The sequence below is a fragment of the Mya arenaria genome, chromosome 15, assembly GCF_026914265.1.
Source record: "Mya arenaria isolate MELC-2E11 chromosome 15, ASM2691426v1".
Classification (NCBI taxonomy): Eukaryota; Metazoa; Mollusca; class Bivalvia; order Myida; family Myidae; genus Mya; species Mya arenaria.
Genome location: NC_069136.1, coordinates 22859632 through 22873893, shown reverse-complemented (window position 1 = coordinate 22873893; position 14262 = coordinate 22859632). Strand labels below are relative to the sequence as shown.

Genomic DNA, 14262 nt, shown 5'->3' with positions numbered 1-14262 from the left:
ACAATCAGTGTGATAAGGTATACTTGAAGAGTAATCTCCCTTACCCGCACAAGATGACATTTGTAACCCAACCACAGAACAATTCACTCAGGGAAAAAGGCATTGTTGTATGGTAGATTTAAATAGTTGTTTCCCTTACTCGGACAATATGGCATGTGATACCCAGCAACAGAACATTTAAATAAGAGAAACTATCAGAGTGGCTTGCTATATTTGAAAAGTTGTCTTTTCTTACACGCACAGTATCAGTAAAAGAACAGCGCTCTAAGAAAAAGAATCAGTGGGGTGTAGTACAGCAGTTTTTGAACAATCATCTCTCTTGCCCACACAGTAAGTCATGTACCAACCAGACACAGAACATTGCACTATGGAAAACATTAAGTGTGGAACAGTTTATGTTAATAGTCATCTCCCTTACCAGCACAGTAGGCCATGTGGCACCCGGGCGCGGGTTTGAGTTCATAGGCGAAAAAAGTACCGCAGTTCATCACCTGAGGATTGAAATGGAAATAGTAAAATAAAATATACCATTATCAAATGGTGTGCATGCTCCATTGGTCGAAAGGTAGTCACGTGACAAAGCACTCTTAAAAAATATACACTGGTCAAGGTAATATTTTTGAAACGTCTTCCATATGAGTAGCACTTCCTTCTTAAGGCACATAAAATGGGATACAAATATACGCTAATTATCAATTGCTCTTTGGCATAAATCTGGTTAAATTAGACAAAAACAATAATAACTTCGATAATATTTCGCTTAATCTTTAATAATGTTTGTTGTATTCTAAAAAAAAATCGTAATGATGTGTCGGAATGTGTATAAGAAACAAATATTAATCATTGCAAATGGCATGCACCTCATTGGAAAGTATTGGGTTATCCTACCAGATAAAGCTACGCCAACTAAACGTCTTGACTTGAAACGACATAATTCTGTGGTAAATCTTCCAAAGACTTGCATGGTCCTCCTTGCATAAGATATACACAAAGTGGTCTTACCCTGACTGTGCTTTGGTAGGAGCAGCAATCCTGGCCCGTCATATCGATCGCGCAAACCTTGTTGGTGACGACGGCCCCTGGAGCAGCAGGATGCGTGCCGTCCATCCACATCGGTAGATGGGTGTTACAGTGGTACTCCGTCTGACACGCTGTCGCCAGTTTTAATCCTGAAGTGTTAAAATTAAGATGCATCTATCATTCCTACTGCCAACGGCTGAAGTTAAATTTCTGTTAATCCCATCCATTTCCCTTCTTTTCCCCGCTCAGTCCCCCTTTCATGAAATACTCTTTCACCATCTTTCTTGGCAATTACCTCCATTTCAAACGCTCATACTCTCCCATGTCAATGACCAACATTGAGCATCTCCATGACCAACTTTGACCTGGTGTCATCTACCTAATTCCCCCCCCCCCTCTGCTACCACCATCCCCCGCCCAACACACACACACTTCATACCATAACACTTCTCGGGCACCAATCCGCTACCTACACCCCCTCCCCTACCCTCCCCCCCCCCTACCCCGCCCAACACACACACTTCATACCATTACATTTCGGGCACCAATCCGCTACGCAGTGATCTCCCTTGAAAACCTACCATTAACAAAAAAAGATAGATTTTAGCTTAATAAGTTTGTTGTGGTTTTGTTAAAATAGCTCTTTGACTTGACACGTATTTATGCGTATTTAAATTAAAGTTAATATGATATTTGTTTTACTATTTGAATGCCGTCACGTGATATGATGAACCGGTGTGTGATGCTAATGAGAACAAACATGAGCATTGAATAAGCCCAAGAACGTGAAATGTTTACAACAAGGATAAAAAACAATGTTTATGAAATGATGATAAATCTCCCCTCTGCCATGTGATCATCTGATTGTACTTAAAGGGAAGTAACCGCCGTGTGGAGTCTGCACGAGCCCTGTCCGATTTTGCTTCTTTACTTACTCACTTCATTAATTTCCTTCAACACATTCACTCTTCCTTTTCCTGTTACCTAACTATGCTCTGACGTCATGATTGAACCTATCTGATTATCATCTACCCCGCTTTTTGCACTCACTTTCACTCCTTCTTTCTTTTCCCTTCAATCTGACACTAGCCCTTGACTGAATGATTTTAAAGATTAATGATTAAGGATCTTGCGTGGTTTGGTGTGTGAAAAAAATATTTTAAAAAAACATAACAAACAGAAGAATTCAACATGCCTAGCTAAACAAGTTTTGTTGATTACAAAATGTATACATGCAGGGGCGTATCCCGGATTTGAATTTAGAGGTGTCGTTACTAACGGGCGTAATCTTTTGTCATGTGCCCCTCCGTAAGAACCGATTTTTTTTGGAACACAATAGTTGACAGGGGGTTTGGGGGTAATCCCTGATATGGTGCATTTTGGACGTACTTGATTACCTTTTTTCTCCTTCATTGAAATAAAAAGCAAACATGCACGATTTTAATGGGGCGCGCGCCGGATGCGCCCCCCCCCTCCCGGAGCCGCTAGTGACATGTATTATTAAATTGATACTACTCATGACCAGACAACTTAATTTACCTCCATTGAACTTGTACCACCCAAAGGGCAGTTCCCTGTCACAAAACAGTTGATCGACTTTCGGGTTCTGTGCGGTGTACCCCGTACTGCGCATCGGCTCGTCAATCAGCTGAGCGCTCGTGCATGGGTCGGCGCCACGTGCTGCACGCCAAGGCGAAAAAACAACAGGAATTAGCGTATAGTGCAACTCAATACCAGAACGGTCAAATATTTTTTGTTTCAGAAAGCTACTAGGGCTATTGAATTATAAATGTAATAGTAGACATTATATTTTGGATTATAATAGTAGTCAATGCAATAGCCGAAGAACAGAAACTTAAAAGATATACGACGCCTCAGTGGTGCAGCGGTGAAGACCTCGTCTAGTATTCACTAAGATACATGTTATAAATAATGATATTATTGAGGGGCGGTATTCAATTAGCATCTTAGTGAATACTTTCAACATATTGAAAATTCGTAATTTTTGACAACGATTGTCTTAAATACCCTCTACTTTTCAACATATTTAATCATATGCATATATATTGTTAAGACCATTTTTTGCTTATTTTCATATTTTTTGTGTACAAACATTGTACGTTTTCTTAAATATCAAATTAGAAAAAGGCGACGTTTCACAAAGTTGAAAATTATTACTAAGATGCTGTTTTATAACAAAGCGCTGCTACATTTGACGAATACTTCAGAACACATTCGAATTTTGCATACCATTTTAATGTAAAACATATGAAATAAGGAAAAGAGAAAGCACCATACAATAAAAAAAATGACTATGCAATAAAATGCGACTTTCAAATCTAATGTCGAAAAGAATCATTTTATTATGCATTACTGCTTTAAAAATATTCTCACCAAAGTGAATAAATCCCCAAAACGCCATGAAATATATTCCGGCCATATTTCAAGCGAGCTAGTTGTTCCCCAAATTGGGACAAACTGACTTGAAAAGTAAATGTGACCTATATAAAAAAAGATATACTCACTGTTAGCATTCCAGCACTGTTAGGGGTGAAAGTTGATAACGGGTGGTCTTAAATACAGTTCAGTAAGAACATGTTTTAAGTACATGTTTACCCAGAGGAGGAAGTGACTTCGTGTTCTAAATTTCAGGAGATAACAATTTTATTAAATGATGTTTTCACACGATATTTACGAATTTCACGTTAGAGAAAATGTATTATACTTTTGAACCCTCGTCATACATACACTAATATGCAAGACACATGGTATATTTTTATTATTCTCTACAGTTAAAATGAGTAAAAATAAATCATACACAATCATAGAACGTGCTCATTTTTTTATAATTTTAAAAATGAGTTTCATGACCATATAAATATGTTTTATTACTCAAATAGTCGGTCAGATTGTTACATATTAACAGCTTTTTAAAACAATAGCATAATGAGCGAAAAATGGTTTCCTTCTAAAAATAGTATGTATGCATGAAACATATAGGTTTTAAAGTTGAAACTATTTAATTGTTCGTTATTTTACACTCTAAAATAAATAAGTGATCAACATTTTTGTTCTCCAAGGAGAAGGCAGTATACTTGAAATTTGCCAATACATTTATTTCTTCAGCCATACTTACACACTTTGTGGGTAGTTTACACAATAAAATGTAGACCACTATAAGGTTAAAGGCTGTTAGTATGTACTTACACACCGTTTATTATTTTACGATTGCCTTATTTTTTAACCATAACTTGAACTGCACATTATCAGAGATATTATGGTAGACAATTTGAAGACAAAATGTTGTAATCACCTTGTCTTAAACTTTGCAGTGCAAATTCTCTACCCAAAAAGCTGTATTTTTATTTGTAATTGTCCATATCGGGTCAACTTCTGACCGCGAAACTTATAATTTTGTCCAGTGACCGTTAGATATATATTGATATTTCAATAAGTGGTGAAAGTACAATTTTGTTTTGATTCCCATGATATAATATTTAATTTATCATAACTCAAGGCATTTCCTTAGAAAGGGTATTTGATGTGTTTGTATGCATGCCGCAGGAGACATTTTGCATTTTTCATTGACCACAGTTCTTTATATAATGAACTTATTTGAGCGGAATCTATGTCGGACGGACGGACGCCTGAACACCTGAATACCATTACGAAATCTATATAAGCTCATAGTTCGCCATGCCTTTGTAGGAAACCGCTTTAAGATGGTGGCATTATGATTTGTTTGAATTGCAATAAGATATCGTATATATACCTTCGTAAAATTCAAAAATAGCAATACAGTTAAATCTATATGTGTCGGTGTCGTGTAACAAAATTTTAATGCATAAAGGCTTGCAAATAGAGGAAGTGAATTCCCTAACGCTTTACCTAGAAAACAAATGGGCAAAACCAAAAACGAAGATGGGTGCTTTGTGAGCAGTTTCGTTTTCAGTGCAACCGTTAATATAGTACTCAATTTTCAAATAATGTTACTAATAAACTGCATCTATAGACGCTCGTAATTACAGCCTACAGAACCCTTGCCATTTCTCCTAGCCGTCATTCTAATATGTCGATTCCTGCGTCAATGTTTCCCATTTATTCATAATTTGGGAATGGGTAGTGAATTATCTTTTCAACAAATAACAATAGCTTTGATAAAAAAAGTAAGGCACTCGAAACGCTTGACATTTCTGAGGAAAATCACCAAGTAATGTTTATGTTCGTGAAGTTGGCATACTGGCAGCCTGGCAGCCTGGCAGCCTGGCAGCGTGAAGTCAGCAGCCTGACAGACTGGCAGCCTAGCAGCGTGAAGTCAGCAGCCTAGCGACTGATAGCCTAGCAGCGTGAAGTCAGCAGCCCAGCAGACTTCCCCTCGTGCAAATCTGGGGCTGTTTGGAAATTAAACAAATTCTATGATGTCGGCAGGAGATGAGACAGGCACGCTATTGCCCATTTACAAAGTGCTGCGTATTCATCTAAGTAATGTCCTAGGTCGCAGTTATTACTCTTAGTTATTACTTTAAACCTGTTAGTAACTGATATCCTATTCATTAATCCCACATTATTATCATTATTGAAACATAACCAATCAATTTTGTTTCTTACGATGCGTTATTAGATTATACGTAAGTTCATAAAAATCTTACCTGGATGTGTTGTACACTGTACATCAAACATACGAGGGGTGATCGCGATGTTCGTGTAAATGTACTATCATTTGTTTTCTATTGCTAATAAACGATCGAAAAATATACCACAATAATGTTAAACGAATTACAATACTTCACCTGTCTATAATTACATTGTATGTTCTTTTTTAAGGGGTTTTGTCCGAGTGAGAGGCCAGCAAAAGTTGGACCTAACAGATCATTTGCCGAGGCACACAGCAGACATAGGGCTGCTTGAAGTGTGCAGCATGTAAAATATCGCGCGCCCGTTGTACATCATAAACTTTGTGTTTGAAGTTGGTGTCCGTCGTTGCGGTGACGTTGATCATACTACATATACGATCAGCCAAATGCTTGGTAATTTTGAGGATAACACTGTGATGACCACAGGCAGGTATGCGCGTGGTGTCGTCACCATGGTTAGAACCCGGCGCACATGCCACTCTCCTTGAACACAGCAGGCACTGATTGACAGAAAGTTTGGATTCTTGTTGGACTCTGACCGACGTCAATTGACAGTGTGTGACGTCACGCGTAGCCAAAAAAAAAGATCCACAGTTTCACTTACTATGATTTCAATTCTGGTCTGAGACCAGGGAAGTTTAATTTCGAAGTGCGCATCATGAAATTTAATATCACGCGCCCGTAGGACAAAATAAACTTTGTGTTTGAAGTTGGTGTCAGTCGTCGCGATGACGTAGATCACAATTACTTCATCTACGATCAGCCAAATGCTTGGTCATTTTGCGGACAAAACTGTGATGTCCACAAGCTGGCATGATCTTGGGGGCGGGGGGGGGGGGGTCATATGTGGATTGGGTAAGTATCATGTGGATTATTTTATGAAATTGTTATCTGTTAAGCTGAAGAACAGGAAGCCACTTTCTCCTTTCGGTAAACATGCACTAAAACATGTTCTTGCTGCACTGCATTGTTGCACATTCGTTATCATTTTGCAATTCTGACAGTACCGGAATGATTGTAGAGCGTATATCTATTTTCATATAGATTACTCTACTTTTCAAGTCAGTTTGTCCCAATTTATTTTGGGCATATCTAGCTCGCTTGAAATATGGCCGGAATATATTTCATGGCGTTTTTTGGATTAATTCACATTGGTGAGAATATTTTAATGAAGTAATGCATATTTAACTGGTATCAAATTTTAAGTTTATTTTTATAAAAAAATGTGTTCCTTTCTCGGTCTTATTTTTTGAATTGAACATTGAATTGAAATACAATATTCAAATGTATTTTGACGTATTTGTCAACTCAGCAGCGCTGTTTTACACAAAAGTGACATTTAATAATACGACGAGGTATTTACCACTAGGCCAATGAGGCGTCGTATATCTTTAAGTTGCTGATCTACGGCTTTAACATTACAAAAACATATTTCAATCCGAAATATAATGCTTGCTACTGCTACTTTAATTTAATAGTAAATTTCCACCATCTTGCTTATACTGCCTTGTGTTTTGGATAGTGCGACCCACTATCAAAACGATTCTGCTTGCTTTATCGAAGTGCACTATCCGCTAATTCCTATTTTCCCGCCTTTTCGTGCAGCACATGGCCAAAACCCATGCACGAGCGCTCAATTGATTGACCAGCCGATGCGCAGTACTGGGTATACCGCGCAGAACCCGAGCGTCGATCAGCTCTTTTGTGACAGGGAACTGCCCTTTGGATGGTACAAGTTCAAAGGAGGTAAATAGTGTTGGTTTTAGTTTTAGCTCATTTTAAATAGTATCAATTTAATTATATATGAACATGCAGACATAAAACCTCTATTGTTTAAGTGTGTTGTGTAACGATCCACGAAACATGCTTCAAATAAAAAGTGCTAAAAATGTTAAATCCTTCTTTTCGAGAAATTTGCATTTAATATCTCTTATACGAGTATAGGACATGAAGAGAGGGCCCGAGCTGACTAAGGACAGCGGTTACTTCCCTTGAAGTACCAACAGCAAATCACGTGACAGAAGGGAGATTAATTTCAATTCTGTGAAATTCATATTATCCATATGCATTGTTTTCATCCAATTTTATGCGCTTTGGCTTATTATTGCTAATGGGTTTATTGCTAATTTTATTTGCAATAAATACTGGTTAAATCAAATCACGTAGAAATGATCTAATTCACGTGACGGCATTCAAAAGTCAAAATAATCTTTTAATTGATTAAAAAGCTGTTTTTAATCACTTCAAACTCATACACCTGAATTTCGAGCTATTTTTCGTCTAGGGAGATCAATGCGTAGGCGGTTGTATATACATATTTCACATCATTGCTCTTCTTGGGGCCCCCAGTCCGCTACGCAGTGAATATATATAAATATCAATGAATAAACGAAGATACAGCTGAAAAATGAAAAGAGCATAAGGAGAAAGAGAGATAAAAAGAGGTGGTATGTGTAATACTAGCTTGAGGATGGATTTCATCCTCGGCACCCCAGCATATCATAACCAATATGATACCCTGGACAAATTGGCTATGGAAACTTCGTAAATCTTGAATATGCATAAGCATTTTCCGGCCAATGAAATAGCCGATAACAAAAAAGGAAAGAATCTCCTTTGTGAAGGACTATCGGCATATTTAACAATATCCTTCCTAAAACGATTTGTAAGCCGTTATCTCATTGGATTATTTCGAACCGAGATTACATCCATAACTTCTCGGCCATTTCCGCACCGCATGAGGTGTGTCTCATGCGACCAATCAAGCGGCTGTATTTCACCTTATTAATTATTCATGAGTACGAGATTTTTACAGCTGATTTGCCCAGGGTATCATATGGGTTATGATACGCTGGGATGCAAAGGATGGATGGATTTACGATCACCGATGTATCTTAATCTTAACACACAAGTTAAGATTTTAAAAGTTTTTCAAACATTTATTCTAAACAAGCGTCATGGCATGTATTTAGAACAATGCACCATAAGTAGGATCCGCTTATAGTCTATTTCACATTACTACACCCCCACCCCCACCCCTCCACAGTTTATATTTGAATCCAATGAACTCCCATGACATATTTGATAACATATGATAAGATTTGTAACTTGAAACCTAAGTTTTGGCAAGTGAACTCATATAACAAAACGTGATAACGTATGTGTCGGCTGTTGAATGATTAAGTGTCAAACACTCTTTTGTACATGCAAACACTGTCCTAGATTCGCTTTTTGTAAAAGATAGTGTTCCAACATTCCAATGTTATTCACAGTAGTTATACAAAGAAATGATGATTCTGTAATACTATTTTAACACACATATAATCCTTGTAACGATTCGGATGTTTGCGCTCCCGTTGTGCTTGTTGATACTGCTGATGTTGTAGATGTTTATTTGTTGGTTGCTGTGGGTTTTCCTCCGTCGTTGATGTATTGGCGGCGGTTGAAGGATGCTGCATTTCTGACAGAGATCTCGGTGTAGCCTGGTGGTGCTGAAAAGCGTAACAGGATTTGAAATTAGGGGTATAATTTCCTGCAATTCAGACTCGTCTGTTGTAACAACAATGTGTCAGGCACGCAAATGATCCACACGTTGTTGTTTCTTGACAATCGACCAACATTTGCTTCATTTTCATATAAAAGGGCCTGTTTAACTGATGACTGTGCTCTGACGTGTCCATGACTGTTTAACCCTTTTCCACACAGAAACAGTTTATCAATTTTGAAAATTGCTGTTTTTTAAATGACTGTGCCCATGACTTTTTAATCCTTTCCTACATATAAACTGTTTTTCAAGTTTGAAAGCTGCTGTTTCTTGCATGTGCATCGTGACAGGTTTTTATATATGCTTTATATATCTTGAATAATTTCAGTGAAATTTGGCATCACTTAATCTAACTTTGACCTTAACTTTCTTCCATAAAGTAATTCACTCGGCCTAACGCCATGTATGGCAATATATTAGTAACACCGAAACTAGTCCTGTGACGTTGCTTCTTGAAACCACTTTTGATTAGACTTACAGCTCGCTCTCCTTGGCCATCGCTCGCTTTGTGATTACTCTCAACTCGAATGTACTTTAGGGCATTTTTTCATGAACTCGCCAAGTTCTTAACTAGTGAATGCACTGCCATTGTCTGTGACTAGTAACTGGTATAGTCCATACCTAGCAAATGTCCTTTGTAATAGTTCAATTGTCACTGCTGAAGTCGCTTTGTTTGTATTGAATGCTTAAATCTACTTCGAATGAACATCGATAATAACCAAAAACATTTTCCCTAGAATGAACCTGCATAGTCGACATGCAGTCACAGACAAGGTCGTTTTGGCCATTCCCACGGATGCAATTTAGCTTTAGTGGTTATTTCCCTGTTTGTCTGGTATCTTTTGCCAGACCTGTTGTGGCGTTTTATCCAATGTTCAATGGCTAACACAAAAAATATGTCAGTTCTAATATGCGATTTGGAAACCTCTGTATTGTTCGGCAATGGTCGTAGAGTTAGACATTGCAAATGCCTTGTCACCTTGTACTGCACACGTACTCATAACCTGCCAAAGTCAATGCCCGCTGTATTCTAGCGGCTGCCGGTTGTCAGAGTTGGTTTGGTTTCCCATCAGTAAACCTTAAAGAAGGTTTATGTTTCGAAAGCAACGCAAATGTATTTCAATGCAAATATTGGTGATTTCTTTCACTCCAAATACCATTTTCTACTTTTCTAGAACAAGTTTTTCACTGCACTTAATACAGTTCCAGAAGCATCTGCTATCGGTCTCTCGGAACCGTCCTCAATTTTGGACAAAACCGCTGCATCTCCAAACGGCGATGCGTCACAGGCCAACAGTAGCTGTTTTTCAGGGTCAAAAAGAACTAACAAATCTGAAGAGGCCAAGTGGTACTTTGGTTACAGAAATGCCTTGTTTTCGTTCTTGATCCAATGTCACGATGCCCCTTATACAAGTAACGCATGTAACGGCGTCAGAAATCGCTAAATATGTCCTTAAATAATATATGATAAAAGTCATCATTAACAGATAACTTTATAGCTGTTTAATGTTGATGGGTGCTTGTATTTCTTGTATATTCATTACCCGTTCTGTACGTGGTGCAACATGTGTCCAATATAGGAAGAAACACTTGTTTCGGTTCAGCCTAACACTATGCTTACCGTTCTAACACATTCTCCAGATTTTGCAAACGTTTTTTTTTTTCTTGTAATGTTGTGAGCGTACAAGCTCCGCCCTCTATATGCAAATCGGTATTTGCCCTGCTAAGGCACCAAGGTGGAACCCCTAGAAGTATCAGAGAGGCAGTATGATTCAGACTATTGATGTACTCACATGTAATACACTTGTAGAATAAATGTATAAAAACTTAAGTGTCTTTATTACATACCTACATTGAAACACAACAATTCTGTGATAAAATGTCGTCGACAGTAACATATAGCATATTTTCCATGATACATTTCTGGACAAGAATTTACACCATAAGGCATTTGATTGTACACAAATAAACCTTTCTGTGTATTAATGGTGACATATGCCTTTGATTAGTCTTCAAGTTCCCATTACAAGTACACTTGTAACATGTCCTAGTCTGAAAGCTTTTTCCGGCCATTTAAATTGCATACAAATGTGTAACTTTATGGAATTAGATTGTTATCCGACTTAAAAACTGTTTTTTGTCACTTTATAATCACCACATATCCTGATTGATAAATCACCTTTGACAATCGGTACAATTGGCGCTACCCATTCCAATACTCTACAGGAGTTATTCTCACTTCGTTTTGTAAACGTTCAAGGTATTTCCCAATGCATTCTTACAAATCATACGAAACTGGTTGTACTTTGGTTTGGCATCACGACACTGTAGATTTTTGCCTTCACGCCAGTTATTTTCCCTAATCAAGCTACCGTATTTGTTCCAAATCGCATCTGTTGCCCCAGTGACTTTCACAGAACATATTTTCCCCAAGTTAATCTTGATTTTTAAGCCACTTTCTTGGTAGGAGATTTGTCCCATTATTATTCATCACAATGATTGACAATACGACGTTCTTGTATTCCACGTTGTAGATCCCAAGGATTGTTAAATAAGCTCAAGAGATGAAGATTTTTCACCAGATGAAGATAATTTTAATCTTTGACAGATCTTTGAATTAACTATCGTTGCTGAAGCTCCCGTGTCCAACTCAAATGGCACAGTTGTGGCAGCACTGTTTGACGCAAGTTCCAACCTTGTCACTTTCTCCAAGGCTTTTTAAAAGTCCAACTTTGGTCAACAAAGTAATCTTCATTGCATCCTGTCCTCACTAAGGCCACTTACGAGTCGATCGCGAAGCATCATTTCTAGTGTCTCTTCAAATTCGCAATTCCTAACAAGTTAAGTAATTCCGTCACATAGTTTGATACATGTTTTCGAGCACGACAGTTATGTTTAATTGTCTGAATATTTCTGATGGTTTATGATGATGACGTTTTAGCACATGTTATTTTAATTCAGCAAATTAGTCGCCTGATTTGATTGGCAAAATCAAATTAATATAATCGCATTTTTCTGTTCCGCATCAGTTGTTTCATATGCAATTAAATAATATTCCAACCTTTAAACGTACTCATTCCTATCCTCGTTCCCATAGCAGAACTGTCTTGTTATTTCCTACAAAGCCATCCATCATCCCCGTCGTCAAATGTAATAACTTAAGATTTCATAAGCTTTACACACATTTTTCTTCGACAAGCATCACCGTGCAACTGAATATGCTTTGAACAATGCAAACCATAAGTAAGATCAACCTACATTCTATTCCATATCACTACATTAAGGATTAAAGCTGGCGACCACGTGTCAGGCGGAGTACCACTGTAACACCCATCTCCCATTGTGGATGAACGGCACGCATCCTGCAGCTCTGGGGGCCATCGTCACCAACAACGTTTGCGCCATCGATATGACGGGCCTGGATTGCTGCTCCCTACAAAGCACCATCAGGGTAAGACCACTTTGTGTATATTGTATGCAAGGAGGACCATGTAAGTCTTTGGACGCTTTACCCCAGATTGCAATCGTGTCAAGTTAAGTCGTTTAGTTGGCGTCTCTTTATCCAGACTGATAACCCAAAACTGTCCCTCGGTGTGCATATCATATGCGTTGATTTTTATTTGTTTCTCATACCCATTTCAACACATATGTCGACACATCATCATGAATTAATTTATAGAATACATATATTATCAATAATTTGAGTAAAATATAACCAAAGTCACCATTGTTTGTTTTTTGTTTAATTTAGCCAGATTTTTTACCGAAAGAGCAATTGACTAATGGATGACATTTCAAATTATAACTTTGACTAGTGTGTATATTTTGGTCACGCAAATACCTCTCGACCAATGCATTATGCAAACCATTTGATACGGATACATCTTACAACTATTTCCATTTCAATCTTCAGGTAACGAACTGCGGTACATTTTTCGCCTACGAACTGAAACCCGCGCCCGGTTGCGACATGGCCTACTGTGCAGGTAAGGGAGAAAACATTTATATAAACAATTCCATACTTAATGTTTTAATAGTGCACTGTTCTCCGCCTAAGTGTTACCTGACCTATTGTGGGGGCACGAGAGATTACTATTCAAATAAACCACATCATATTAATTGTTTCCCTTAGAGCACTCTTTAGTGGCAGATACTGTGTGCGTGTGTGCGTGTGTGCGTGTGTGTGTGTGTGTATTAAAGGGAGTTTACTATCAAAAATAGAATATTATAATACTTAAAAGAATAAAGCATGCTCTTAAAACGAATGCCCCGGTGCCTAAGAAAATACACATTATTTTGTTTCGGCCTTAGTAAATTGTTCAAGGTTGCACACAACATACTCGTAATGTGTGGGTAAGGGTCAAACCTGTTCAATATATACCATACCACACTGATTACTTCCCTTAGCTAACTATTCTGCGCCCATAGTGTACAGGTAAGAGATATAACTATTAATATAAACCGTACCTTACTGATTACTTCCCTTAGTTAACAATTCTGCGCCCATAGTGTACAGGTAAGAGATATAACTATTAATATAAACCGTACCTTACTGATTACTTCCCTTAGTTAACTGTTCTGCTCCCATAATGTGCAGGTAAGGGATATAAATATTAATATAAACCAAACCACACTGATTACTTCCCTAAGTAAACTGCTCTACGCCCATAGTATGCAGGTTAGAGACATAACTATTAATATAAACCGTACCTTACTGATTACTTCCCTTAGTTAACTATTCTGCGCCCATACTGTGCAGGTAAGGGATATAACTATTACTATAAACCGAACCACAATGATAACTTCCCTCCGTTAACTATTGTGCGCCTATAATGAGCAGGTAAGGGATATAATTATTTAAACATACCATACCACGCTTATTATTTACTTTAGTAAACTGTTCTGCGTTCTGCAGGTAAGGGAGAAAATTAGTATATGCGGTGCATATACCAGTGTTGCGCACATAATCTCCGTTGAGTATAAATAATACACATGTTACTATAAATAGTAACATTTTACTATAGAAATTCGTTCGCGCAATAATGATTATCGTCTCCGACCGTG

General features: G+C 37.8%; 2 protein-coding genes across 2 annotated transcripts in view; one reads left to right on the top strand and one right to left on the bottom strand.

The window, feature by feature from the left end:
- The window catches only part of LOC128219204 (von Willebrand factor D and EGF domain-containing protein-like), a 77340-nt gene extending 72257 nt beyond the window's left edge, over positions 1 to 5083 (bottom strand). Inside the window, exons 1-4 of the mRNA XM_052927016.1 lie at positions 5047 to 5083; positions 2560 to 2700; positions 1003 to 1169; positions 419 to 491 (exon numbers count right to left, since the gene is read on the bottom strand). Of these exons, the coding sequence (XP_052782976.1) occupies positions 419 to 491; positions 1003 to 1169; positions 2560 to 2700; positions 5047 to 5083 (418 nt within the window). The remainder of the gene's footprint in view (positions 1 to 418; positions 492 to 1002; positions 1170 to 2559; positions 2701 to 5046) is intronic.
- A 2223-nt stretch (positions 5084 to 7306) lies between these two features.
- Positions 7307 to 14262, top strand: part of LOC128219203 (von Willebrand factor D and EGF domain-containing protein-like) — a 31501-nt gene continuing 24545 nt past the window's right edge. Inside the window, exons 1-3 of the mRNA XM_052927015.1 lie at positions 7307 to 7400; positions 12483 to 12649; positions 13112 to 13184. Coding sequence (XP_052782975.1) covers positions 7307 to 7400; positions 12483 to 12649; positions 13112 to 13184 — 334 coding nt within the window. The remainder of the gene's footprint in view (positions 7401 to 12482; positions 12650 to 13111; positions 13185 to 14262) is intronic.